General features: G+C 43.6%; 1 protein-coding gene across 10 annotated transcripts in view; it reads left to right on the plus strand.

Moving 5' to 3' along the window:
* Positions 1 to 27,827, plus strand: part of NRG1 (neuregulin 1) — a 455,187-nt gene that overhangs the window by 263,555 nt on the left and 163,805 nt on the right. Inside the window, exon 1 of one of the 10 annotated variants that reach the window (XM_030258501.4) lies at positions 16,391 to 16,689. The exons of the other annotated variants lie outside the window; for them this stretch is intronic. Within the exon in view, the coding sequence (XP_030114361.2) occupies positions 16,467 to 16,689 (223 nt within the window). The 5' untranslated portion in view covers positions 16,391 to 16,466. Of the gene's footprint in view, positions 1 to 16,390; positions 16,690 to 27,827 lie in introns of those variants that run through there. 10 annotated transcript variants of the gene reach the window in all.

Here is a 27,827-nt window from a genome sequence, read left to right on the forward strand (position 1 = left end):
ATGATCAGGTATTTGTGGCCTGCCTGGAGTGCCTCTTTTCCTGATGAGTAGTGCTATAGTAAGTAGTCCCACTAACATAAATGAGATTACTCAATCACTTTATGTTGCAGTTAAGAGGTTTGACACAGGTGGAACACCAAAATGTGTACGGAAATTCTTCTCTGCTGAGTGTGCACAATGAGCAGCCAGTGCATGTGTTCACAGGTCCCTCTGTGGAAACACATCCTGCCTGGCTTCACGCTCTGCTGGGAATAAGAAAAAGTGTCTCCCACTACCTTGCACCTCCTACCAGCCAATATCTGCATTTTTTAATGGGAGTTTGGAAAGGGAAGCAGGAGAAACAGCAGCAGAAAGCTGGACAGAGAAAGAGGGTCCCCAAGAACTCATGCTCAAGACACTGATTTTCTGGGTGGCAGTGATGTGTTACAGCTGGGAGCTTCCTTCTGGGAGGAATTTAGTTTGAAGGCTCAAAGCCTGTTTATCATTAAAACCATGCTGATAGAGGGCAGGCTCCAGCTCCTCCTCTAAGCACAGCTGTTGCTGCCAGCCTCTTTTCTGCTCCAGCTAGAGAACATGGATTAAATGCTGCATCACTGTATTGTCTGTGTCCTCCCTTTGTTTTGGGGAAAGAGACAAAGCAAAACAGGTGCCTGGCCGATGCTTTGTTTTGGATATGGATAGCAAGCAGAGTGACACTGATAAGGTCTAAAGTATGCACAAGCATTTTTTTGGCCCATAGAGAAAACCAAAGCTAGTTTAACACTGAGCTTGCTGGTAGGGTTTTTGCTCTTTCTATGTAACAGCTAAATTTGGCATTATCCTGCACCTGTGGGAGTGGTGGCAATAATCTAGCCCATTAGTCTTGGTCATTCCAACACTGAGTGGGATGGATGTTTAAAGCTAGCAAATCCCAGGTCATTCCTCTTTAAAGAGCGTGTTCAGTGTCAAAGTTGGAAAAGGAAGCTGTGCAGCCATGCCAGCAGCTCACTGTCAGTTTGAAGGCAGCTCTGCAGTGTGCTGCTTTGGACCCCACAGCAGAGCAGTGCCTGCACCCCACTGCCCATCCAGCAGCATCCTCCAAAGGAAAAGGGAGCCTTGTCAGCTCAGAAAGAGGAAGAGGCAGCACCAGGCTCCTCGTAGACCTCCTCCTCTTCCAGGTGCTGGTGTGAGATGCCTGGCTGGGCTCTGCTGGCTCGAGTGGGACTGAGCCAACTCCACATCTCCTCCTCACAGTGGGAGCACAAGCACAGCCCTGCGTGCCAGCAAAGCTGCTTCCCACCCCATCCATGTCCCTACACCACCGTGCAGCTTCCCTGACCCACACACCCACACTCAGACGAGCGAGGGGGATGGTGGAGAGTGGACATTCAAAATGTGTAAGGGAAAGGAAAGACTTGGAACTGGTGCAGCTCAGCACAGCCTCCTTGGTTCCGCTGACACTGCAATGATGAAAAGGTGCTCTCTGCTTTTGCCAGAGTTAATGTGTTCTCCTAGGACAGGGATGGAGTGGTCTAATGGTAATTATTGTTAAGGAGGAAGGTGAAATTAATATCTGTTTTCGCATGAGTATAAATGGCAAGGTCTGAATACATACATTTCAGAAGCTAAGAGAAATTATGCAACAAAATGATGGCATTTCATTAGCATTTACATTATCTTTGGACCCAGAGGGCTCAGTGGAAACAGAGTCTAAGAACTTTACTCAGGCTTTATAAGGACTTTTTAAATTGGATCTTGGAAACCTCCAAGGATTACAGAAGGCTTAGCTTCTCTGGGAGTCCTTTTGCCCTGCCTGGTTATCCATGTGAGAAAGAAGCGTGTCTTTATATCCAGCCTGAACCTCTCTAGCTTCAGCTTATGCCCATTGTCAGTCCCCTTTCCACCAGCCACAGCCAGGATGCTGTTGTGTGCCCCAAATCCATCCCTTCTCCAGGGGAAAGCAGCATCTCCTCCAGTCCCACCCAGCCAGAGGCCTTCTGGACCCCCTCTGTTTTGTCACTGTGTCACCTCTCTGGGGCCCAGAACAGAACTCAATGCTTGGATAAAGTCTGAGGGGCCCTGAGGTAAGGGGGCCATCCATCTGCCCTGTAGGACTTACAAACTGAGAAATGAGGAAAAAAGAGACAAGCTGAATCACAGCAAAAACAATGATATGGAGAACATGGCTTGCCTAAACTTAGCTTGCTTCATTGAGACCAGAAGACCATGTACCTCACTATCCTAAGACCAGCCAAGGCAAGAGCACAGGGACATGTGAGGACACAGAGAGGGACTTTTGGGAATGATTTCCCAGATTCCAAGAACTCGATCCTCATTGATGATGAGTTAAGATTCAACAGCTCCTGAATCACTTTTTGTCCTTAAGCTTATCAGATTGGTTTTGAACTCCATGCAAATCTTTACCATTTACAATGCGCTGTGATTAGGAGTTCCACAATGTATTTAACTAAATGATGTATGAAAAAGTACTCCTTTTCATACTTCAAACAGGACTTGTGTTTGTGCCACTTTCTGGTTTATTGATGTTCCTTACATCAATAATTCCCTAATAATTGTCTCTCTTTTCTAATTATACTGCATGCACAGGAATCCACCACATCTACCAGACTGCATGCCTTCACCCATCTGTCTTGTTCTCTGTACTTCACCCAGCGCAGATGCAGGAACAAGAATTGCACATGGTTTGGGGTTTTTTAATGTGGCTGTAAACCATGCTTAGCAGAGAGATGTTTTCTGTTTTCTTCTCCTTTTCTTTCCCAAAACTTCTTATCATAGAGTTTGCTGTTTGGGTGGAGCACCAGCCATGCTGTACATACAGCTTTCTGTTTAAACTTAAATGCATTGAAACCCATGTGCCAGTAAAAAACATGAAGTCCATGCACTGGCAAAGGTCAGGAAGAGTTTTTCATCTTCCAATCCTTTTACCTGCACTCCAGTGTCCTGCCTTCTAAGCTTAGTTAACCTGGCTTCCAGGAATAAATATCCTTTGGGATATTTCAGTTCTGCTCTCATGTCCTTTCAATTGTGCCTAACACACTCCAAATTTTGCGCCTCTTTGTCAACAACACAGTGATAGATCAATGAGGACTATACCCCATTTTTTTTCTATTGAATGGGGAGTTTTATGGCATCTTTTTATTCCTTTCTTTCTGCAACTCTTACTGATTGCTTTAGGCTTCACATTGACCCCAAATACCCAAACTTCAGCTTTTGCACTAATTTACCTCAGCATGTCCATCCCCAAGAAAGCTGAGAGACATTGAAGAACTGTGGAGAGAGAGAGCACATGAAGAGCACAAAGAGGGAATGAGGAATCCCCTCTGTGCACACAGTCATTTGTAACCTTCATTATGGTGGTGACCAACCTCCATGGACACTGTGAGCTGTGAGTGCACACATTGGCATTACTGTTGCCACCCTAGGGCAGAATCTGGCCCTCTGGTGCTACTGGGAGTTTAGTACTGGTGGGTCAAATCAGAGCTGTCTTGAGTCATTGTCCATGAATAGGGAACAACTAAGGAACAAAACCAGTTTTCACCTGTCCCAGAGAGCAGCAACATTGCTGAAAGCTGATATATAGTAAGTCCAGCAAAGTATAAAGGCCCCGTTCTGGTTATATTTTTCTTCTTACCAATTACTTTTTCTGTGGCTGGTGCAATGCTGTAATAATAGTCTGTCACTGTTCTCTCTGTGAACAAGAGATATGACCTTTTACCATTAAATTGATGTTACCAGCGTTCCTCAAAAAGGTTCTGGCCTGTGGTATGTTGTGGGTGAGGCCATGTGGTGGGGTAGCCTCTCTTCACAGGCTGGCAAAAAGGCCAGAGCAGGATGTGTCACCCTATCTCAGAGTGGGACCACCTGATTTTACCAGCAACATGGCCTGAAAGAAAAAAAGACAACATCTTCTGTCCTGAGTAAAGACATCAGATAAAAGAGCTCTGTAGATTGACAAAACAAAATTTCGAACATCTGGCATCTTTATGGTTCTGCCATAGTTTTCACGTGCTTTCCTGAATAAAAAAATCGATCAATTGTATCACGTTTGAGTTTCCACATCTGCTCCATGGGAGTCATTATAAGGATGCCCTAATAGCAGAGACTTATTTCAGTTAAATCAAGGGAATGGAGCTGCTGACAATCTCAAGAACAGTTAAGAGTAAAAAGAATCTTAGAATGTTAAGGGGTTGGAATAGACCTCAAAGTCTATTGGGTTGGCCAATAAAGTCTAAAGGGTTGGCCCTTGCACCTCGCAATTCACTTTCATAGAACCACAGAATCACAGAATGGGCCGGGTTGGAAAGGTCCACAGTCTCCTGGTCCAACCTTCCTGCTAAAGCAGTGTGTCCCTGGAGATCTTAAATATTTCCAGCAAGAGAGACTTCACAACCTCTTTGATCAGTCTGTTCCAATTCATGTCTACCCACAGAGTAAAGAAGTTCTTCCTCATGTTCAGGTGGAACTTCTGTGCATCCGTTTCTGCCTGCTGCCCCGTGTCCTGTTGCTGGGCACCACTGAGAAGAGCCTGGCTCCATACAGGTACCTCTCCTTCAGATACTCATAGACACTGATAAGGTCATCTCTTAGTAGTCTCTTCTCAAGAATGAACAAGTCCAGGTCCCTCAGCCTTTGCTCTTAAGTGAGGCACTCCTCTCACCCCATCATCTTCATTGCTTTCCCTGGACCTGCTCCAGGGGCTCCATGCGTCTCTTGTCCTGAGGAGCCCAGAACTGGACACAGAACTCCAGATGTGCCTCACCAGGGCTGAGCAGAGGGTCAGGATCACCTCCCCCAGCCTGCTGGCAATGCTCTTCCTATTCCTCCAGATCCCATTGCCCTTCTTGGCCCCCAGGACACACTGCTGGCTCATGGACAGCTTGTTGTCCACCAGGAACCCCAGGTCCTTCTCCACAGAGCTTCTCTTTTTTGGGCTGAATATCATTATTATACTGATTACCAGAAGGCATCTGTGGATGTTAGAGTAAACAGTAACTAATTGACCACGTAAAACCACAGATGACTGAAGAAGCTGACTCATATCCCACCTTTTTGTTTAAACTTGCTGTAAATTCTTCACATTTTTGATTGGTAAGAACAAAGACAAACTGCTTTAAATGTAACCACAACCTGTAAATATTACATGCAATGTCTGAAGGGTGGGTTGGATTTTATTTTGAGTGAATGGGTGCAGCTTCGACTGAAGCTGAGAGGTTGGATCAGCAGTTTCCAAGTCATGAACATTTCCTGCCTGAAACAGAAAAAAACCCGAGGGTTTCTGCAGAATGAAGAAGAGCAAAACAGCTGTCTTAAGGCCAAAGGTGTGTACTGACAAACTGGAAGAAATGGACATGCAAGGGGGAATTTTGCTGGAAGAATGTTTAGGTTCTTAAAAAACACAGTAGAAGTGAGGCAAAAGAGGCTTTTTATCCAGTCCAAAAAGCAGATAATTAAAGGATTTGAAAATATCCTCCTAAACACATGAATGAATGACAATAAACAAGGGAGTGAGAAAGCTCCTCCCCTCTCAAGCAAATTTAGCATTTGTACAGAGCTACAGTAGAATCACAGGAGATTAAACACTATTCCCCAAACACATCAGACACCAAAAGCTGGTGAATGTTGATACTTCTATCTTTTTTCAGCCTGCTCGCTGCAACACTCCATCCAGATCCTCAGGCAACTTGGGCTGCAGAGTGTGGGGTCAGCCTGGATGCTAGGGTACTCTTCTGCTCCAAGAGAAGTCACAGCACAGTTTCTTTCTCTTCATCACATTACAGCCTGCCAAAGCCATTAGCTTACCTGAGAAACTACAGTAAGTTCAGAAAAGTGACTTTTCAAAACTAGGCCTGCCTTCTCCTGTTATTCACAGGGAACAGCATTTGTGTTTGATTGTTTTGCTGAACCTTAACTATTTTATTTTATTACAGCAACTCTTGCTAGTTAATTATTCCCTCCAAACTAGTGCAGCTTATCCTCTCTCTCTCAGCACTTTACTCAGGATAGTTCTCTCATTACTTACTCATTTTTGCCAGAACACTGGGATCTGTATCAATGTGACTTATTTTCTTGAGGTGTCCCTGACCATCAGACACTTCATCAGATTCTTTAATATCTTTTGCATCCTGTTGCTGTAGACAAGTCATGCACCTGCTGGACCATCTGCCGTTGCAGACTGCAATTCAACCCACGCACACAAGAGATTTCTTTATCCATTACTTTGCACTTTGTTGAATGGTAACTATCTGTACAGTGAGGCTCTAGTAAGGTTTTTCGGAAGGTGTTTGGAAAACACAGGCTAAACCTGATTTTTTTTTTTTTTTTTTTTTTTTGTGCCACTAATGTTAGAGGACTCCAGTTCTGCCTCCAGAAGTTGAAAGGAGCACATGGAGTAGCCTGCAAGGCAGTGTGGCATGCTGAGTGCTGCTCATCCTGCAGCCAGGGAAAGGGAGCACTGTGGCACTGGACAGCCTAGATTTTCATGACTCTTGCACAGAGTGCAGAAGTGCTTTTATTCCTTTCCTGTCAATTTTCTTTTTTTTATTCCCTGCCTTTGTCTTGTGTTCTGTTTTTTCTTCATGTTTCTGGAACGGCATGAAAAAGCCATGCTGTAATCACCTGATATTTGCATGAATTTTTGGGTTGCTGTTTATTTTTTCTCTCCTTCCCTCTTGTTCCTCAAAAGTCAGCCTACTGAGAAGTTGTTTTGGAGGTTTCTTAGGCAAATCAGATAAATACTTAGCTTTCCATCAAGCCCCCAAACAATTGAACTCACAATATTTTCCAGTTTCTCTGCAGTACTGGCTGAGAGTAGAATGCCTCCAATTTTTTTGTTGCGTACCATGATCCTGCAACATTGAGAACTGTACAGCTGAGTTTAGTGCTTGCAAGTAAATTGTCTTTAATTTCTTTACCCTGTGTAAGAAGAGAACTTATTCCCTGAGAGAAGAAAATTGCAGGTATTGTTTTGGTAATTCTTAATGTACTGTATTGGAAGTGTGCATTTCCCAGGGGTAATTTTCTGGGATGATTTACTTGTTTAGTCTCTCAAGGTACTTTGGAGTTGGTTGTTTTGGTCAGTGTCCTTGGGCAACTGATTCCTTGTGAAGAAACTTGACCAAAATATTTTCTCTTAGTTTTCTTTGCTCAGTATGTTGCTATCACTAGTGCTGTCCTACAACCACCCGGTGGGAACACATCAGCTACTGTAACAATCCAGAATATTTCAAAGCAATGGCTTTCACTGTCAGATTCTTATCAAATAATCAGGCTGTGGTCAATTGTATTCTCTTTGCTTTTGCTATAGAGTATTTTTCTCTGGAAATACCACACAACTAAAGTGGCAAACTTAATGAATGCTGATAAGAGGCTGACCATCATTTACCTGCAGAATGAAACCTAACAGAAGACAGAATATTTAATACCCCTTGACAGAAAATAGAGGTCAGTATGGAGTGGAAACAGTGGCTGTTTTCTGCCCTCTGATTAGGTTCAGACTTTGGTTTTAGCTATAAATGTTACCTTCCCATATCCAGATATAAATGATGAGAACTTGGTTACTAGTCCCGTAGCTGAGGTGGTGACTCTAGATTACCAAATTCTCTGTGGCAGCTGTGGTGAATAGTTCAGGAGCAAACTACAGGATTAAATGGGTTTGCATAATAAACACACACAGAGCCACACATAGGAATCAAATTAACAAATACCACTTTCATATACTCCCCTATTACCAACATATTTGCAGTCTTTCTGTGGGTTAATCATGAACAGGCAAAGGAATAGCACATGAACAGGCTTGTGGAATAGCACATTCATTGTCAATTGTAACTCATGAGTAAACTTGCAGGAGGAATTGCCATTAAAATACTTTCTTTCTCTGCTCTGTGAGGTGCTCCCACAACTTTCAGTGCTTTACTAGCAAGCTGTATAGAACCAGTACATTTAGGGTAATAGGATTCCTGTCTTGGCTCAGTTTTGAATGTTTTATGAGTCAATTAAAACCACTTGAAAGAATTTAGTGACAGAGGCACCACACATTTTATTCCCTGACAACTATGTTCTGCATTGTTTTCATAGGGGTAGGATTAATGAAGGTTTTTAAAAAACTTTGCCCCAAAAGGAAGTACCCAGATTCCAGTTATTTGTGGTTTTAAGCACTGAAACTTCACAGTCCTGCATGTAGGAATTTTTCAATGATCCAAAAGGACCCCAAGTATACATGTATTTAGGTCTTCAAGCATGCTGAAGTACTGTGTTTACTGGGATCTGTGTGGCCCCATAGCACCTTCTGAGTTGTATTTTTGTGTGTGTGTGTGCATATGTGTGTATGACCTGAGAATCTGAAAAGAGTTCTGCCTAAAGAATACTTCACAAAAGTTTTATCCACAGAGGAAATCACACCAGTCTGATTACATCAGAACACTTACGCTGCTGAGGCTCCCCCACCTGACTCCATATTCAGACTTCCTTTGGAAAGGGAGGAATTAGTCAGCAAACAGAAAACTATTTGTTATCTATGTATTTTAAACTAGGTAACAACTAGAAATAGCCATGATGTATTAGGGACAAATTTTCAGGCATGAAAAAACACTATTTCCATGGACTTAAAAGGATCCATACTAATTTTCAAACCCCAGAGGTCTGACCTCTGGATTTTTCTTCAACTTTCACATTACATTCACCACCTTCCTTACCACATCTTTTGCCAAACAAAGCTATATTTAGCCTTTTGTCTGATATTTTATGCTGAATTCAATTTCCCCACCATCATTATTCAACCCATATTACCTTCATTGGTGATTTTGCAAAGTCATTAAAAAACAAACAAACAAACAAAAAGCCCAAAGAAAACAAAAACCAAACAACAAAACCAAACAAAAAACAATGACAAAGGACCCAAACCACCAACTTTTTAATATGCAGCTTTAACTCCACCTTTAATTAGGTGTACAGCTCTGTAATTTCTGATGCCACAAAATTAGGAACTATGAGAGAGTGACAGTGAGGGTCCAGTCACCATAACTGTGACAGAAGGCTAAGGCAACAGGACGTCACACCATGTCTCTGTATTTGTCTAGGAAAAAGTAAAAAAGTTCCTATGAACTCTAAACCAGCACTCACAGATCACTAAAGTCACCACTTGCTTTCAAAAATATTGTGAAGGCTCATAGTGACCTGAAACCTTAGACACTTGTTTAATTAAATGCAAAGTTAAAAAATAGTGACCTGGTCATATCAGGTCAAACTAAAGTCCCATCCAGCCTAATATCCTTTTTCTAATACTGGCCAGGAGGAAGCTCCTAAAGGAGATTACAAGAACTAGGCATGTAGAGAGCAATTTTCTGGATTTGTGCCCCCAACTCCTGTATTTCAGCCAGGTGCTATGTTCTTAGCATAACTACTGAGTCCCTAGATGTATTTGGGGTACATTCCTCCCTCTCCCCCTCATCTTCCCTGCCTGCTATGGTTGGCAGCGTTCAAAACAGACAAATAGACAGTTTCACACTGGCCTGCCTGCAGGTAAACCCCACCTCCACCCTACCCACCAGTGCACTGTGTTAAACACAATTTCAAAACATTATTTTTTGAGGCTTGAAATAACTGGATTTCCCTGGGCTTTAATTTACCACTTGACTAGTTTCCTATTTAACCTTTCACTTCAATCCTTATTTCACAGCATGAAATGATACCCCTGCACACCATATTTCTCTTTTTGAGGCAAGCCTACCAAAATTATCTTTTGCTTGGATGTGATGGGAAATGAATGCAACTTTCTGAAACAACTCAGTGAAAACAACATATTGCTCATAGAAAATTCTCAGTAAAGGTTGCAGCTGAGAAACTTTGATAGGAGGAATGGCATATCAGACACACTTTACCCAAAGTTCTACTTATTTAGAAAGGAAAAGGCATGAAAACTTTCTGAAAGAACAATTTCTCCCAAACCCCATTTATGAAAGGTATCTAAATGTGTGTCTGGCTTTAAGCAAAGGAGTTGTTATAGAAATAGTCTTGTGCTTGATATGCCTGCTAAACCATGGATTTTACCAGGGATGCTGCAATTAATCATACAGATTTTTGAATCCTGAGCTAAAGAGTCAAGATTTACTAGCTATTGATATAAATTTCTTACACAGATAAGACACAGCAGAGAATCTTACCACTGTTTCAGGCTTTGATTAGTTCTAGCAGGATGAAAAACCTTAAAACAAAACTGCAGTGACTGTACATTCTCCCTAACACTCTATTTATTAATTTTTGCTTGGGATTCAAGTAAGAGTTATGGGGGAAACAAAGCCCACACAGAGAGCCCTCTCCCCACAAGCAATAATTTTTGTTTACAGCTAGTCATCTAACTGATTTTCATGAGGAAAATTGTTGAAACTCCAGTTGAATCAGGGCAGTTCTGGAGTAGCTGTGAACACATGTGTGTGAGTAGGTATGTACATAGGGGAAGTCTCATCCTTCATTTTGTATATTAATGACAGAATGGATCCAAACAATTTCTGCATTTAACTGCAGGACTTTTAGCTGAGCTCTCAGTGAAATCCATACAAGCAATGTATGTCTGCATGTGTGGTCTATAGTGCTAGACTTGTTGGTATGTTTAAACAAGAGAATATCCTTAGTCAGTCTAGTCTAATTTGTCCCACCAGGTATTGGGACAGAGGTAAAGAAAGCATGGTACTGGTCTAAGAGCTTATGTGTAAGAAAGCATGGTTTCAATTCCAGTTCCTTCTCTCCAAAGTATTTTACCAGTCAAAAATTTCTGGCAAAGCTGCCTAAGAGCCTGACAGTCTCCTGAGAGATGAGAGATGTGCACTCGCATCTCTTCGGGCACATAAAGAAATTGAGCTCAAGTTTCTCCTCCTTCGGGAGAGGGCATTTGCCACCACTGAACTGTAAGCACGTGCAAGAGGAAAGCAGTCCTTTTTTTATCCTTTTCAAATAGTATCTTCTCTTTCTCTGGTGTTTTTGTTTCATTTTGGGGCTGTGAAGGCACCTCATTGCAACATGAAGTTGAAAGCCTCCAAAGCATCAGTGAAAAATCCTGTTTTATTGTTAACACATTGTTAGTTTCTTGCTTAGCAGACATAGCAGTTGTGATTCCCATCATCAGACACTGAACACTCTTCAGGTGATGAACGTGAAGCCCATGTGCCTGACTCAAGACATTGGTTGATGACCAGATTATGATGAGTTTGGAGCTCCAAAGATGAGAGCTTTTTGCTTGGTCTTAATATCCTTTAAGTCCTGTTCCCCTTCTGTAAGGAAAGAAGCCAGCAGCTTTGCCACGCTCCCACAGGGGTGTTTTGAAGATGGTATACCTTGGGGATTGCATGCCACTGAGATAATCTCACAGAGAGGGCTGTAAACACCTTGGATAATGGTGTGGGCAGAACACGCTCCAGAGTGCTTGTATTGCACCGACCGGTTCCAAAAGGAAATTGTTTTCTTCACAGAGCCTGTGGAGGAAAGGTAGCACAAAGTGGAGCCTTGGAGACCCCTCAGCCCACTGATTTCATCAGGGACACTGGGATAATAGCACAACTCAGTAAATTGCACCCTGCCAGGAGCATGCATTTTGCTCCTGCAGCATGGCAGGGATGCATGCTGGTGCCCCTGCTCTCTCAGCCAGCTTACTGCAGGACAGGCCAGCTTGTGGCTGCAACCAGAGAAGCCAGAACTCTGCTGAACTCATGGTGTTAAAACCACACAAGGCAAACCTGTGCAACATGATGGCCCAGAGACAGAAGCAGCAATCACCAGGCCCACTGGGCAGAGCACACTCTGGGATCACAGACCATGAGAGTGCAGGCTTGGCAGGGGCTGGGACCAACACATCTGAGATGTGTCACCACAGAGATGAGCGTGCTGATTGTGATGGGGTACAAATTAACCATGGATTTATGCACAGAGTGTGCCAGTCTAATTTGGAAGACCTTTTGGTCCCTCATAATTGCACCAGGACAATGGGGATTATCATCGTTGGCCACCAAACTCTTGCTCACAGAGAAGAAAATCAGTTTGGGTCCAAAACAGCTATGCATTTAATGTGAATTTGTTAAACGACATTAAAGCTCTGTTTCAGCATTTTTAATCAAAGGTGCTTTTAATGTGATTAGTCATCTTTACCTTACCAAGTGAATTGGTCTGAACCTAATTTCATATTGTTTTAGTCTTTAATTAGACTATCCACACACAAATTGAATGAAGCTTTAATATACATTTTAAAATTAATTTGGATTTACTTCCATGAGATCAAAATGTCTGGACTGAACAAGAGTCAGTGGAGTCACATCAGTGAAGTGAGAGAGCTGTCAATCTTCAGAGCAGTTCTCACTGCCAGTGCTGGAATAATTTGGATTCAAACAGGGAAAGCCAAATTTTTCCTGTTAATAAAGTTTCACCTTCCATGCCTTTTTGCTTAGGTATTTTCAGAGGCCACATCCTGGGTTATAACTAATGATGTATTTCAGGAGCGTACTAGTCTGTAGAGACACTCAGCCCACTCCAAACAGCATCAATGTCTTGCACATTAATGGGGCTAGCACGGTGTGTGTGTGTTTGTGTGTATGTACATATTTATTGTTGGGCCTGAATGACGTAAAATGCTCTGAAACATTAGATGCTAAAGTACCCATTTCTCTTGCTGTGAAATTCTCCTGAAGTTTCACAAATTGAGTCTGTAAAAATTGTTGGCAAATTGGAGGCTATCAGGTCTTGTTTTATGGTAACATATATACAGATACATGTACAAACAACTCTGAAATGTGCCATTTCCTGAAAAGAGACGTTAATGAAACGTCATCACCTGTCACAATTGCTGCTGTTGCCAAAGATGTTGCCTTGACCTTTAAACCACTGTTAGGATACTTCTGTGTAATCAAGATTTGCATCTTCAAAATGTCAGAAGAACAAAAGGTACTGTTGTCCTGACTCAGCTGAGTTGATGTCAAAGACCTGGTGTTTAGCTGCTGACAAAATTTCAAGTCAAACTTAAGATAAGACTGTGTTTCATTCACAGTTATGTTTACAATACATCGTTCCCATTTCAGTCTGTTTAGGATGACGGTTCTTACTGTTTTCTTGCTACCAGTGGAGGGCAACAGGCAGTTTTGAAGTTCATGCAGTTTGTTTTCCACTTGTCTTCAAGGGTTTTAAGGAGCACAAAATAAAGAAAAAGAAAATGGCAGTCCTCAGTTTAGCGAAGAATGAGAACAGGATTAAACCATGAACTTAATTATCAATTTAGGAACTGATTTTGTTAAATGAATACATTCCCTGTACAGAAAAAAAATAGTCTTAAACCATTTTTTTTCTCTTGGAAATGCATTGGAATTTCAGAATATTTGTAATTAGGTCCCTTTTGTACAGTCAGTGTATTTGTAAAAATGAACTTAGAAACAAAAGAAAATCAGATTGTTGAAATTATATTAAACAGTTTTTTACTCTGGAGCATGCTTCGTTTATTTTTGTTTACTCATCTGTCTCTTCTAGCTTGCATTACATTTTGCAGAGATGTATATATGAGCAAAATACTAGACTTAGCAGCATTCTGCATTCACTTCACAAGCAAGTAAGCAAGTTCATACAGTGCAGAGGTCCAGAAGAGCCAGACTACCAACAATGAGATGAGCCTGGGAATAGGCAGAGCTTAGTTTTGGTACTGAAGAAGTTGACATGGAAATAGCATAGAGATGTAAAACTCCATACACAGTCTCTACCTGTGTATTGGTGACAAGTAGGCAGCACCCCTTTTTACCTGTCCTCTTATGAACTGATGTACACGAATGTTTGACTGCTGTTCTGCAAGTAACCATGCAATTTTTGTGAGGTTGTCCAACATGTCTGAGCTGCGGCTCCCGTTCCACTGAAATTATGTAAATGGTCCCATTTCTCTAGTTCAAGAAGTCCAAAGTGGCCTTTGGCTTTAGGAACAGATGAAGATTGAAGATTTGGAGATACTACAGTGGATTGGACTGAGCTGTACTAGCCGAGAAGATTGATGTACACTGGGCATTTTCTGACTAATCTCTGACAAACCAGTTCTTTACCACAGTTCTGCACTGAGGGGGTAAAATGGTGTTAGATCAGCTGCTATTCACTCCACTCAAGTATTCACAGATGGCAACGGCAGAGAAGGAGACACAGACTTACCTGCGTAATACCACCTTCTTTGGCACTGGTGTGTACAGAAGTAAATCACACCCTTCAGCTGTGGATCTATGACACATTGTATAAAATGAATTACAATCTTTCTTCTCGGAAAAATAGGCTTATTTCTGGAACAGATTTCTGGTATGTTTTTCTGAGAAATTTCCCACTTCTGAAAGACAAGGTACAGGAATTCATCTGGAGTTTCATTTCTAGGCTGTCACTTTGAATGCATTCTTGGGCTGCTGGGGTCCTTCCATAGCATCTCACCCTCAAAAACTGTCTTTGGTGAGGGTGCACCCTGTGTCTTGCTCATGGTGCCTCAGTGCTGATAAACTCCCTGGAATGACGGTTTGATACTGATGAACACAGCCTGGAGATAATGTTTGAGTATTTAGATTTTGCAGCGTACAGAAAACCAGATTATATCGAGATTATTTTAAAGTACACTTTATTAGCCAACAGAGTCCCTTACCTTGTGCTGCAGACTCCCTCCTTGCTAAGTAGTGACCTCTTAAGGAAAAACCGAGCTACTGCCGCCAGTGCTATCTCCCCATCTTCAGCTGCCCTTCCCTGAGGTTTTGTTTTTTCTCCTCGCCCTGCCTTGGGCTGATCACCTTAACTTCATTTCAGCACACTTGAGAAATGATGTCTGTCAAGAAACCAAAAATGTGACTCAAATGCATCTGTAACTTTTTGTGTCAAGAATTGTATGCAGAAGAATTGTCTTCTCCCCTTACTCCCCGTCCCATCTTGATTTTTCACTTAAGTTACACCACCAGGCCATTTAGGAAGTATATATTTTTTGCCTTGTTTTGCAGTCGATGTTGTTTACTGTTCTTCTTTTACCACACAGACAAGGGCTTAGACCAACATTGGGGTTTTTTCATGTTTGTTTCAAAGTCAAAATGCTGAAAAACCAAAATGCTGGTTAGCCACTGCTTCTTCAAAACCTTCTCACTCCAGGAGAGTATGCTGAAAAAACTGAGTTCAAAAATCTCAACCGAGATGAGGAACTCAGTATATATATGGGGTTTCACTGTTCTGTCTTTTTAGGCCTGACTTGGGAAGATTTTTTTTAATGTCTTCAGCCCAAGAATACTGAAATATAATTTTAAAGCATCTTTTGTGCATGATGGTCATTGCTTTATGTCTAAGCCACATGCACAACTCTCCTCAAGGGGAGGAATCACCACAAACTGTAAAGTAGTAAACCTAGTTTTAGGTTCTGACTCAGTTGGCTTTTCCACATTACATGACTTTTCCAGGAAAGACCTTCCATTGTGAGACTTAAAGCACTTTGTATGGATCTTTTCTGTAGCTTCTGAGTATTGTGCTTTCCACTCAATAAGTGAAAGTCCTACAGGTAATAGTTATCTCTACCATCAGGGACTATGGCTCAGGTTAGCTGAACAATATACAGATATACAAATACCTGATATCAATATATCAATATATGCACAAATACAAATATCGATATACAGATTCATGAAGTTTTCCAGCTGATAGTGGAGTTCAGGTTGGTGCCTCTACACTGTTATCAGTTACTTCACAGTTGTCTTGGGTATGGCTGCACTGGGCACAGTTTTGCCTGTGAGACGAACTGCTGGCTGTGAGAACTGGTGGCTCCGGGACCAGGCCCATGAGAAGGTACCAAAGTAGAAACGGATTTACCCAGAGAACAGCGAGACCCACTCCGGGACAAGACCTCCTTGCAAACCACTGGCTGCGGGAGCGCACGCTAGTTTTGCAGACCCTCCGTCCCCTGAGCATCCCCCGCCCCGCAGCACTGCCGGTAACCTCGCAGGTTAAGCGAAAACCTCAGTTTAAGCAGGTGCAGCGTGTCAGCGTGCTGATGAATACCGCACCCGCCTCACGCTTTCTGCCACCCTGACCGCCGGGGGAGGCTCCAGCCTCGCCCCTCGGAGCGCCCGCGGCTCCGGCTCCGGCTCGGGTTTGGGCTCGGGCTCCGGCACCGCCCGGTCCTGCCCGGCCCCCGCCCCGCTCGGGGCTGCCCCACACCCCGGGGGCCGTGCAGGCTCCTCCCGAGAGGTGCCCGGGGCGGGCGCTAGCGAGGCGTGTGCCGAGGGGGTGTTGCTTTCGGGCTGGAGTTTATTAGTAGTAGTAGTAGTGAAGAAAGGAAAGCGGGGCGGGGGGGGTGGGGAGGGTGGGGGGGAAAGGGGGTGGAGAAGGAGGGAGGGGGGTGAAGAAAAAAAAAAAGAAAAAAAAAAGAAAAAAAAAAGGCCCGAAGAGGAGTTTCCGGAAACTTCCCAAGAACTCGCGGGTGCAAGTCCCGGCGGCAGGCGAGAGCGATGCTGGAGCCTCGGGCGCTCCGGGAGCCCACAGCGGCGGCGGTGGCGGCGGACGGGGTGACCGCGGGGATGGCGGCGGCAGCGGGGAGCGCGGTGCCGGCCGGAGCCGGGATGGCCGAGAAGAAAAAAGCCGGCAGCGGCAGGAAAGGCAGGAAAGGCAAGGGGCCCGGCGGCAAGAAGCCCGCTCCGCCGGAGGAGGGCGAGGCGCCCGGGTCCAGCACAGGTAAGCCCGTCGGCAAGTGCGGGGCTGCCCCGCGCGGACCTTCCGCAGCTCCGCAGGCAGCGGCACATCCCCGATGCTCGCTGCCGCCCGCCCGGCTCGGCCCGGCTCTGCCCGGCTCGGCTCGGCTCGGCTCGGCGGAACCTCCGCGCCCTGCCGCGGCTGCTCGCACACTCCCGGAGCGGCGGCGGCGTTGCGGGAATCCCTCGGCTGTCCGTCCGCGCCTGGGTCTGCTGCCCTATTTCCCTCCCGCTGGCCCCGAAATCCTGAGAGGCTCTCGGTCAGCTGTTGCTTTCTTCATATTTTTCCCCCCTCCCTCCATTTTTTGGAGGGCGTGAGGCTATCGCTCCTGTTACAAAACACGTTTTCTGTCCCTTCCTTTCTCCAGAAATCACTTAGCGTAGCTGAACAGATGGCCAACTTTCGCATGGGGTATTTTGTCTAAACTTGCAGCTATTTACTCAGGGATGATCAGCGAGGACATTTCGCTCACTTAGCAGCACGTGTTGTTCCTCTCGTGCCTCCTCAGCATTAAGCGCAAGAATTCGTGCCCGAGTGATACCCTTGTCTTCCGTAGGTATCCAGAAGCAGGACCCAAAGGAAGGGTCACAGCTGATCGTGCTGCCCCACTCACTGTAGCCCCAGTCAAGATCAAGACTCCTAATGCAGCACAAACACTTACGAGTGCATGATGCTTTTCCTAGAGACCTTGTGTTATGCCACCTAGATTATCAGAAAGCCTAACAGTATCTAGGTATCAAGTATCTAGTATACCTTGAGCTTTTTGCAACAGCAGTGTATAGCTGCATTTGAATTCTTTAGGGTTTTGTGAGAAATTGTTTTGAAAGAAGCATGGGAAAAGCAGTTAATTGCCTGTGGTTTGGTTTTGGGGTTTTTTTTTTTGGTTGTGTATTTTTCCCCCTTTGTGTTATTTTCCTGTCCCAACAGCCAAATTAACATAAAGCCCAGTAGGATAAAACTTTCTAAATATACCTACATTAATTTTGCTCAGTACATCATATCAGGGAGGATATGTGTGATTCAACAGCAGCAGATACCCCTTAGGGCTACTAATTTTTACAAACCAGCAGCGCCCACTGCATCCTCTTCCCTAGGTTGTTTGGAGACAAAGCTTGCCCAGCTTCTGCTCAGCGGTGGTTGTAAACAAGGAGGTTTCCCTTGTTATGCCGAGACAAACACTTATTTTTACCTTCTTTTTCACCTGATTTTTATAATGCTATTACACTATGCAAGCATTGTAAGCATCTCCTGCTAAAACTCGCCACCTCTGGCGTTAAAGCATTAAAACCTCTGGCAAACTTATCTGTGACAGCTGGGCTGCTTGAAGTGCTTGCAAGGCTTTTTGTTTGTTTTTGTGGCTGACAGAAAACAGGAAGACGGTGACAAGTTGGACAATTTGTGATAGGAAATCTGTCAAGGAGACACACATTTTTTCACTGTGCACCTCAGAGTTTTACAGCATCCCATCCCATTTGTGTTGGAGAGATTTCTTTTCCTGTTGTGCAGTTTTCCTTTTGCAGTGGAGCAGGGTACTGAGGGAGTAGTGAAAGTGAACCAGAGGGTGTATTTTTTGAGTAATCCAACCAAGTCAGCTTCTAAACCAGGCAGAGATTTTTGGGAAGATGGTCTTTTTCCTCTGTATGGGGGAACTGGAGGAACAGAAAAATCCATGCAGATAAATAGCACCTTAAGTTTAGGTGTCTTAAGTGTGGTTAATTCTCACTTCTGGTTGTCTTATGTCTCACTTATGGTGAGTGTTTTACCTGAAAATCTGCAGAGTAGCAAATGTAGATTGAGATTCATCAGGGCAGGATTCAGATCATGCCAGCTCCTAAGGCTTTGCTAAAACTCCAGAAGGCTAAGTCTTTAGTAGGGCAGATATATCAGTGTTTGAACCAGAAATAATCCACTTTTCTGGCAAGTGCTTACCTCAGGTCTTCAAAGCACCAGTACGTTTTTATAGGTATGAAAGAGTACCGCCTTCATCCATACCTGACATTACTAGTCAAAAGTTTCCTGTGTGGGCAAGAACTGAACATTCTTCTATCTTATGTAATAAAAATCCCATTCCTTCCAAGATGAGTGTATGTGGCAGGATAGTTCACATGTGTAGCTAATCCATGTAGTCTTTCTAATGGGAAAATAAATACAGCATAACTCATGATTGTAAATTTGACTCTAAATCAGATAACGTCACACTGGCAATGTCATATAGATTTTATCTAATCTGTTACTTAGGGTATTACCTGGTTTGAGGTATTTAGAGGCATTTAGATCTAGAACTGATACTTAAGAGAGAACGCGCAGAAAGAGTGGTTAATGTAAAAAGTAACAAGAAAGCAATTTTGCATTTCAAGCCATGGGCTTTTATTCTCTCTGTTCAAGCATATTAGAGCTTGAATTAATTAGTAGTCTACTCATATTAATTAACAGTACTGACTGAGGACTCCATGAAGACCTTCTGACTTTGACAGGACCGCTGTTTTCCTTTTTGCTAGTACGGGTTTGCAGTCATACCTGTTGTCATTCGGTGTGTTTAGGACGTGCAGTCTGAGAGGTTATTAAACAGTCTTGCTTTTAGTTACCTGCTTTCTTTAGTTGAATTATGTCAGGAATTATCATCTTCTCTGTTATGTTCTTGTCTACATGGAGTTTTCATCCACTTACAGTTTTCCTTATGAAGAACAGTGGCTTGCAGACAGTCCTCGGTTTTAAGATCTGGCACTAGCACAGAAATCCTTAGATGTTCAGCTTTTTGCTTAGTGCAGTTTTTTCTGACCAAAGCTCCTTGCAGCTTAGTTTGCTTTTGGCTATCAAAGTGTAGCATATGCACTTCAATCCTGGGTCTGGAAGCATTGGTAATTTTTCAGTGGGTTGAGAATCAGCTTTGTTAATTGGGAAGAAAGGGTATAAGAAAATCCTTCATATTCATGTCATAACTTATCCAGAAACTCCAGAACTGCTATTGGACAAGAAAGTTAATTTTTGGGAAAGAAGAGATGAAGGAGGTTTGGCCTTCTCTGCTCACCTGCAAAGTGGTAACACAGAAAAAAAATCTTCATGTTTTCCCTTGCCTAGGTGAAGTCTGGGCTCTGTTAAAAAGTTTGGGGAAGTCTTTGTCACTACAATTAATTAGAACATTTACTCCCGCTTGCTACAAGCACTCTTGAATAAACTGATTCTGTCTGGCTTGTGTCAAGACCAGAGTGACTGTATCTTCCTTTAGCAAGGCACTCTGGACTATGATAAGTACAAGGCATGGAAGACTGAAGAAAATTATAAATGGACAGAAGCTTACAGCTTTTCTCTTAAGTTATGTCAGTGAACTGCCATGCCAACTTAGTATGCAGACAGGCTCCACAAATCTGCCAGCAGGACTTCCTAGAGCATTGCCAGCACACTGAAAATAAATCCAGCCTGGGCAGAGAAGACTTAAGCAGGAAGGCCGTGGTTTGGGCACCCAAAGCTGCGTCTTGCACAAGCACTGCCCCTGATTTAAGGTGCTGTTAGAGGAGGAGCACAGGGGTTGGGAATAGACCCTCGTCCAGGGCCTATTCCCAGGTGTCAGCCCAACCTGCTGCCTACCCAACTTTGGTGTTAGACTGTGTAAAATGGGGATAGTGCACTGAGAGAAAGGAGTAGCCCTGCAGAAATCCTCTGTGGGAGCTGTGTTTGTGTCAGTAAGGTGGGGTACCAGCACATCAGCCCAGCCCCTTTGTAATTTCCAGACATCTTGGGGAATGTGAGTTTTCAGGTGGTTTCTGCTTAGCAGAGAACACTAAGGTGAGGTTGCTGAGCTTGAAAGGATAAAGTATGAGAAGATGTGAAGCCTTCCTGAGGAAAACACCTTGATGTGGGTGAAGACTTGATAGTGCTGCAAACTCTGGCCGAGGGTTTTGTCAGCCACTGTCTAGTGGTATGAAGAGCAAGTCTTCATAAGCATCTGGTGCCAAAACACAGAGGAGAAAGAGGAAAGACCATCAAATGGGTCTCAATCATAATTTCAGTGAAGTGACCCTCAGCAGCGTTGTTCTGAGCACATCTGCACTAACAGTAGAGGCTGTGGTCATTGACATAGGAAATAAGTATCTCCTGGTGGGTTTAATTTAGAATTAGATAAAATGCCAGAGATTGAAGACTGCTTGACAGAATAAACAGCACAAAGTTCCAATGAGATGAGTGTGTCTGAGCAGAATGTTTGACTCTATCTTGGAAGCAGGCTTGGTTTCCAGAGGAAGAAATGGTTTTGATCGTATTAAAGACCACGTTGCAGGTGAGAGCTTGGTTGGGAGGATGAGAGCTCAATCTGAGAGTCGCTAAGTTTAAATTTATATTCAGTATTCATAAAGAGATATCAGAAGAATGATCACTGTTTCAACATGAATTGAAGGCAAGGGTCTGGGAGATGGAATGAAAGCTGTGATTTCTGACAAAACCTGTCCACTTCTAGAGGTAAACTAGGAGTTTACCTCTTAGTAAACTTAGGAGTGACAACTTCTTTTGGTGTTTCCAATCCAAAATATTTATGTGCTGCTGGTATGCTTGTACATTTTTCTGTGAGGAAAGCCTCTCTACCTGTGTGCAATGCCTGCATTCTCCAAACATTCCACACAATCTTCAGAACAATTTTAAGAGTGAATCCTTTAAAAAGTATGCGAGTGCATTCATGGTTTTTTGAATAAACGAGATTAGTCACCATTCAAACTTTTTTGAATTAACACTAGAAGTACTACTTGACTGCAGCCATGGAAATGCAAACAGAATCGTGAGCACATACCAGCACAGTTGTCCGGTAAATACTGCATGTGTATCGAAAGACATTCACATGTGAAATAAATCCCGAAACTGTTCTGAACTTTGTGCAAATATTGATGGCTAGGGAAGGCTGAACAAAATTTTTATCTTTCATGTAGAAATGCCAAAGCCTGCTAAGCTATGCATGGATTTTAAAACTTTAACCTCTGGCAAAGCTTGTGAGCTAACTCTTACATCTAAGTTTGTCTATTTGTAATTGTGGGCTTCTCAAATTTCTGGAAAGGCAGTAACTGAAAAAGGAAGGGAAAAAGGTTGAACAAGGCAGTTTGAAACAACACTAATAAGTAAAAAAAAAAAAAAAATTAAAAAAGATCTCATGCAGCTGATATTTCAGAATAGTTCAGCACTCGCTATTTGGGGCAGCTCATTTTTCATCTCTGCTGAATCAGAGTCACTTAGTTTTCACCAAAACTTTTGGGGTGGTTGGTTTGTGGATGCCTAGCCACAGAGGATCTTTGACTACACGTTCGACTTTAGGCACCTAAGTGGCAATTTGTTGTTCTTAAAGCAAGGCAAGTGAAATGCAGAGCTGTGGAAGCCTTTCTTCCAAGCATCTTCCTTCCCCTACCTCCCCCGTTTCAACCTATCTACAAGCACCTGATAGCCCTTTGAGGCAGGTGGTTGTAAGCAAAACAGTGGAGAACAATTGTGTCTCGGGGTGTCAGGATCTGGAAATGCTATGAATTCCTACCAAATCAGTGTTTTGCTGACATTCCAAAGGTAACAAGAGTGAATGTGCCTTTAACAGCGCTGATAGTTTATCGTGTTCCGTTATGCCACAAGAAAACAAACCGAGTGTCGGTGTTTTGCTTGAGTCATTCTAGTCGTGCAAAGAGCCGCTCGAGGTGGTTGAGTTAACCCTCTGTCACTACCTCACACGGAGCCCTGGTTTCGGCGGGGGAAGGGGGTGCTGTTGGAGGTCTAGGAAGTGTAAAAAGTGGGAAGTTCGCATCGGCAGAGTCGCGGTGCCGGGGCGCGGCGGTGCGCGATGCGGAGGAGGCGATGGACGCGCTGCTTTAAAAATAAAGAAAAAGCCGAACTCGCAGTGAAGCGGGGCGGGGGAGGAGGTGTTGGTGGCCTTTAGGGAAGGGATGAGAGGGAGAAGGGCAGCGGAGGGTGCGGGTTTTGCTGCCGGCGGCCGCGAGGGGGTGCGGCGGGAGCGCCGCTGCATCCGCGGCCGGACGGGATGCTCCGCCGGCGGGACGGGATGCTCCGGGATTGCGGGTTGGAAAGGCTCTGGTGGTGTGTTGTGGGTCAGTGAGGGAAGGGAGGCTTTAGTCCTGGAAAACGCTCTGCTCTGGTCTCATGCAATATGAGCGTGAAGTTGTCTAGTGTGAGGAATGCTTTTCTTTTTGTTCATTCTCTCACTTCTTCCTTTCCTACCGCACTTCCTCTGTCCCTCTTCTTCCCTTCCTTTGTCCTTTCTCTCTTTCCCGTCTGTCTTCCCTTCTCCTTTCCATCCGTCCTTCTTCCATACTTTTCTTTCTACCTCCTTTATTTTCTCCATCTTTCTTTATTCTCTGTTATCTCTCCATCCTTTTCTTCCTTTCCCTTTTCCTCTCCTACTCCTTCCTTCCATCTGCTCTATTTCTGTTAATGAAGGGGGAAAAAAAAGCCCAATGAAAGGAAAGTAAACCAAGATATTTCATAAGGGACTGTTACAGATCTTTAACATAACCTCCTGTCTAGAGTAACTGCTAGGTTTTCATTTATGCACAGAATACTTACTTGTGTCTGGTTTTGTGTTTCTGGTTGTGTAATTTTCTGTGGGAGCATTAGATTTGGGGAGAAATTGACCGTGTTATGTAGTTTGTTCACTATGGGCCATTTGAATCCTAGCTCTGACATCCAAACCCACAGGCTTCACAGGTCAGGGAGGAAGAGGGAGATGTTAATCCGCTTGTGACAGTTCACTTGGGAGCCTTTACTCATTCACTCTGTGCATCTCTTCCTCAGGTTTTATGAGCTGATGGTCCTTCCACCTCTGTAAGCAAGGGGAATCCAGATCGGGGAGTTTGGGCTTGGCATTCAGACGTGGATTCAGGCTGAGCCTTGCTCGATGCCTTTCTCCTGCATTAACAGCTTTCATTTCACCCTTGAGTCAACCACATGCCATGTCCTATGGCTAATGGTTAATCCCTTTGAAGGCAGCTACCAAAGCATGAATGCATACTTAAGGTGAATAAACAGAGTCCCTAGTAACATCCAGTTGCAGAGGTGATAGGTAAGGGTTGTTATCACTGCCAGAAGAGTTAAATTCTAAACCAAATTTGCATATATTTGTGTGTGTGTGTGAGCACATGCAGGTGTGATGTTTTAGTGGGGCTTCTACAGTTATAGTCTATTCAGTTTTCCTTCGGGGAAGTCCAAAGGACTTTGGACTTAGAAAAGAGAAAACATGGGCTATATTATGCTCCTGTAATGCTATATTAATGCCATATTCCACCTGTATACAAAACAGCACTGAAAACTGCTCCAAGTTATTGTACTGTATTTGGAATGGGTGGCCCTGTTATTCTGTGAATATATTTTTGCATGTCCTCTTGAATTGCACCAGATGAACTGGTAATGTTTGTGCCATCACAGTCATTGAGCTCTAGCTGAAATCTCTGTCCTCCAAACCGCCCCCTGTGCAACCAGTTCCCATTTCCTAGGATCACACAGACTTTGCATGTCCAAGGTCACAACAGATCAATCTGATCACAAAAAAACCAGAGTCTTCTGACTCTCAGTCTAACCTCTCCCTTCAAGCCACCATGGTTTCTAGCGCATGGCCATACATGTGTGTATCACAAACCTGCCACTTTCCCTTTTTTTTTTTTTTCTTTAATTGTCAAAAAGATTCCTTTCCCTTTTTGAAAATAAGTTTCCTGGAGGACATTGTGCATAGTTGATAGGAGAGATAGGAGGAGGAGAGGTCTTTTTAGGTAGCAGGCACATTGCTGTCCCACTGGAACTATGCAGCCCTATGGCAGGAGCTGTTTCTGCAGGGTGGACATGGGGATGAAGGGCGTCAGAGAAGATTTCAGCTGTGCCATTGTGCCAGATGCAGGTTCAGGGAGAGTCACTGGCAGGATTTGAGAAACCCTCGGAGAAAAGGTTTTATTAGAAAAGTTTTCCAGCAGGCTGCTTCCAAGGACAGTATGTACCTTTGCAAGAATGAAAGAGAAATCTCCCATGCAGAGCTTCCCCATTCCAATGGGAACAATCTGACCTGTAAAAACTGGTGTCCCAGGGCAGCCAGGGCCTCCTTCTTGTTTCTGCCCTTTCTGCAATGATCTATGCCAGCTTTAGAGCAACGTCCTGATCATCTCAAGTTACACTAGAACAAGTCAGCTAAGCCTTTGAAAAACAAACCTGAAAACATACTAGCTGCTAGTTGAACCTGTTCTTGGAAAGTGTGGACTGGAAGTGCAGAAGTAGAAACTGCCCCATAAAGAGTGTGCTGTCAAGCTCTGGAGGACTAATGTAGCTGCTAGTGCACCTGTGGGGTTAGTTAAAAAGCAGCACTTTTAAAAGCCAAGGCAGTTTTGCAGTGGAAGAACTTGCCTGGGATGTGGAGGATTTCTGTCCCTCATAGCATCTGAGATGAGGATTGGCATAATTTTTGAAAGATGGGCTATAGTTCAATCAAAAGGTATGGGATGAATGCAGAAATTACTGGGTGAGGTTTTTTTCCTTGTTACAAGCTTCTAGTCTGGCAGACATTCTGAGACAGACTTGGTGTTGTAGATTCTAGCAGTCCTAGCCCAGTCTTTTTTACCTTGGTACATTTTGATTTAAATGCAACTTTTACTTAAGCGTGTATGAGAAGGCATGTGAGAAGGTACAGCAAATTTACAAAAGGCTAGCTGTAAATGCTGGATGATAAGATGAACTTGAAAAAAAGAAATTGACTATCAACCAGACTGAAACTGATGTTAAGCACACGTTTTCCTGGCTTTATGAAGTGCCAGCAAGGAAAGAAATTGGAAAACTATTCCAGAGCAGTAACAACAAACTGAAGTGAGAGCAGGGAGGTTTTTGAAACAAGGTCAGAGAGAGGGATTTAAAACAGGTAACTGTTTAGTTAACTCAGCTCCATTACTAGGTTGTTTGGCATTGATATGCCTTTGGTTTTTTTCCTATCTGTGAGTGAAGATGTTTCTCGTCCCACTCTGTCCTCACACTTAGAGTGAAGGCCACCTCACCTGGGTGAGGAGCCTCTTTGTAGGGACCATCCTACATCATCCTCTTTGTAGGGACCATCCTACATCATCCCTCACTTGAGCTGCAGGGTCTCTCTTGAGGCTCATGTCAGTTCCATAAATGACAGCACCCACTGGTCTCAGCAGCCAGTGTTCTTGCTTCCATCCCCAAATTTGCTGTCTTCTCTCATCGCTTCTCCAGCTCACACCTGATACTTAGAAGCTGATAGCAATAATCTGGCCAGATTAAACATGGAACAATCCAGTTTCTAGGCAGATTGCATGAGTGGAACCAATTATTTGTCTGCAGTATGAGTTGTACCTAACAGCAGGACGAAGGTAGAGCTTGTTGTTAAGAGAATGCCACTTCAGTCCGCAAGAAAGGACCAAGTGAGGGGATATAATTTCGGAGATGTTGAGGGAGAAGTAGCTTCATCTAGGCATTTTGTTTTGAAGGCATGGAATTAATTGCACAGCTGCTGCCAGTGACATTGCTTCCACTTGAGGGGAAGACGGATTCCCAGGACACCAATAGCTGAGGTTTGCTTAGTCCCAAGTTGGATTTTTAAATACTTCTCATGGTTCACTCTAGGCTTCCATGATTTTTCCTGAGGTTTACTTTGTATGCAACTGCCATTAAGGCACCGGCTTTGGTAGCTGGTGAAGTAAGCTTGGTCTGTATAGCTCTTTTCCTGTCCAGGATCTTTAGTTTGAGTTCTTTGTGTCTGTTTTCCCTTTTGATTTCAAGGCCAGACTTGTCTCCAGTGACAAGCTGTGCTGAGCAATTGCCTCCACAGTGAGCTTGCCTGAAGGTACCTCCATGGCATTGACAAGAGGGAAATAGCATGAAAATGAGATGAAATGGCAGGAGGACATAAAATGGGTAGGAGAGATGGTGTCCACTTCTCTGCCTGATGTTCCCTCTCTATTGCACAGGTGATTTTGCTACAGATTGTATCCTGTCATTGATTTGCTCATGGCTTTTTTACCTCTTAAGTCTGTGATGAAAGGTTTTCTTCTTCTGGGCATTTGGATCAAAATCACCAGGAGCAAGTTTTATCCAATCCCTCTTACCCATTACAGGCAGTTCTGAGGGCACTGTGTGTGTGTCACTCTGTTGTGTCCACACCTAAACCCTGAAAGGAAAATGATCTTCCAGCTTACTTACACGCAAGTTGACCTTTAAGGAATGCACTGAAACTCCTTGAATATCACTGGGAGTATTTGCAGAGTTAAGCTTAAGCACTTTCCTGAGGTAAATGGAACTAGTTGGGGCTGTGTGCCTAGGTTGAGGTTTTCCCTTCTCTTGCCCTACACCCTAGCCATATACCTTAAACTCTAAGCAGGCCATCCTACGTGTTCTTTAGTCACACTGCAAATGATTTGAACTGAGAATAATGAAAGGAGTTCCGTCCCACAAGAACTGTTTGCGGAAGAAATTGATATAATGCACTGTATCATGTCTGCTGGCCAAGAGGTAACAGGCAGAGAAAGGTAGTTAGTGGTTAACTCATCTGATGTGTGAAGTCAGGTACCTGTATGTTTGGAATTGTTTTGGAATCTTTTTCATCTTACCCTCTTTCTAACAGCAAGGTGATATCTTTTACTCATTCCATTCTAAACTACTTAACTTTCACAAAGAGAAGGCCAACTCTTGTTTTTTCTTTCCCCAAGGTCACGTTAGAGCAATATTAGTGTAAACATATATATGGACTGGTGCATACACATACACTCCAGTCCATCACAAATGCAGCAAGAGAAGAGTTTATTTGAGTTTCAAGACTTCCTAGAGCTATATTGCAACATAGAATTTATCCACTGGGGAAGTGTCAAGAAAAGACTTCTTTTCTAAGACTCATGGTTCCGTAAAAAATATGGAGCTTCTGGAAAGACCTCCTTGGGGAGCGGTCCTGTGAAATATACCAACAGCTGGATGGCACAAATTTGGAAAACACTGCTGTCCTTAAAGTAAACTGAAAGCCTCTGTGCAAAGGTAGTGTATTTTCCCAAATAACCCGTTTAGTTCTGTATTAATGTTATAGAGAATAACAAATGTGTCTTCTTTTGGGAAGAAGGGAAGCAAGCTTTTCATGGAAAAGCAGAAATCTCTCCATGGGT

The sequence above is a fragment of the Taeniopygia guttata genome, chromosome Z, assembly GCF_048771995.1.
Source record: "Taeniopygia guttata chromosome Z, bTaeGut7.mat, whole genome shotgun sequence".
Taxonomy (NCBI): Eukaryota; Metazoa; Chordata; class Aves; order Passeriformes; family Estrildidae; genus Taeniopygia; species Taeniopygia guttata.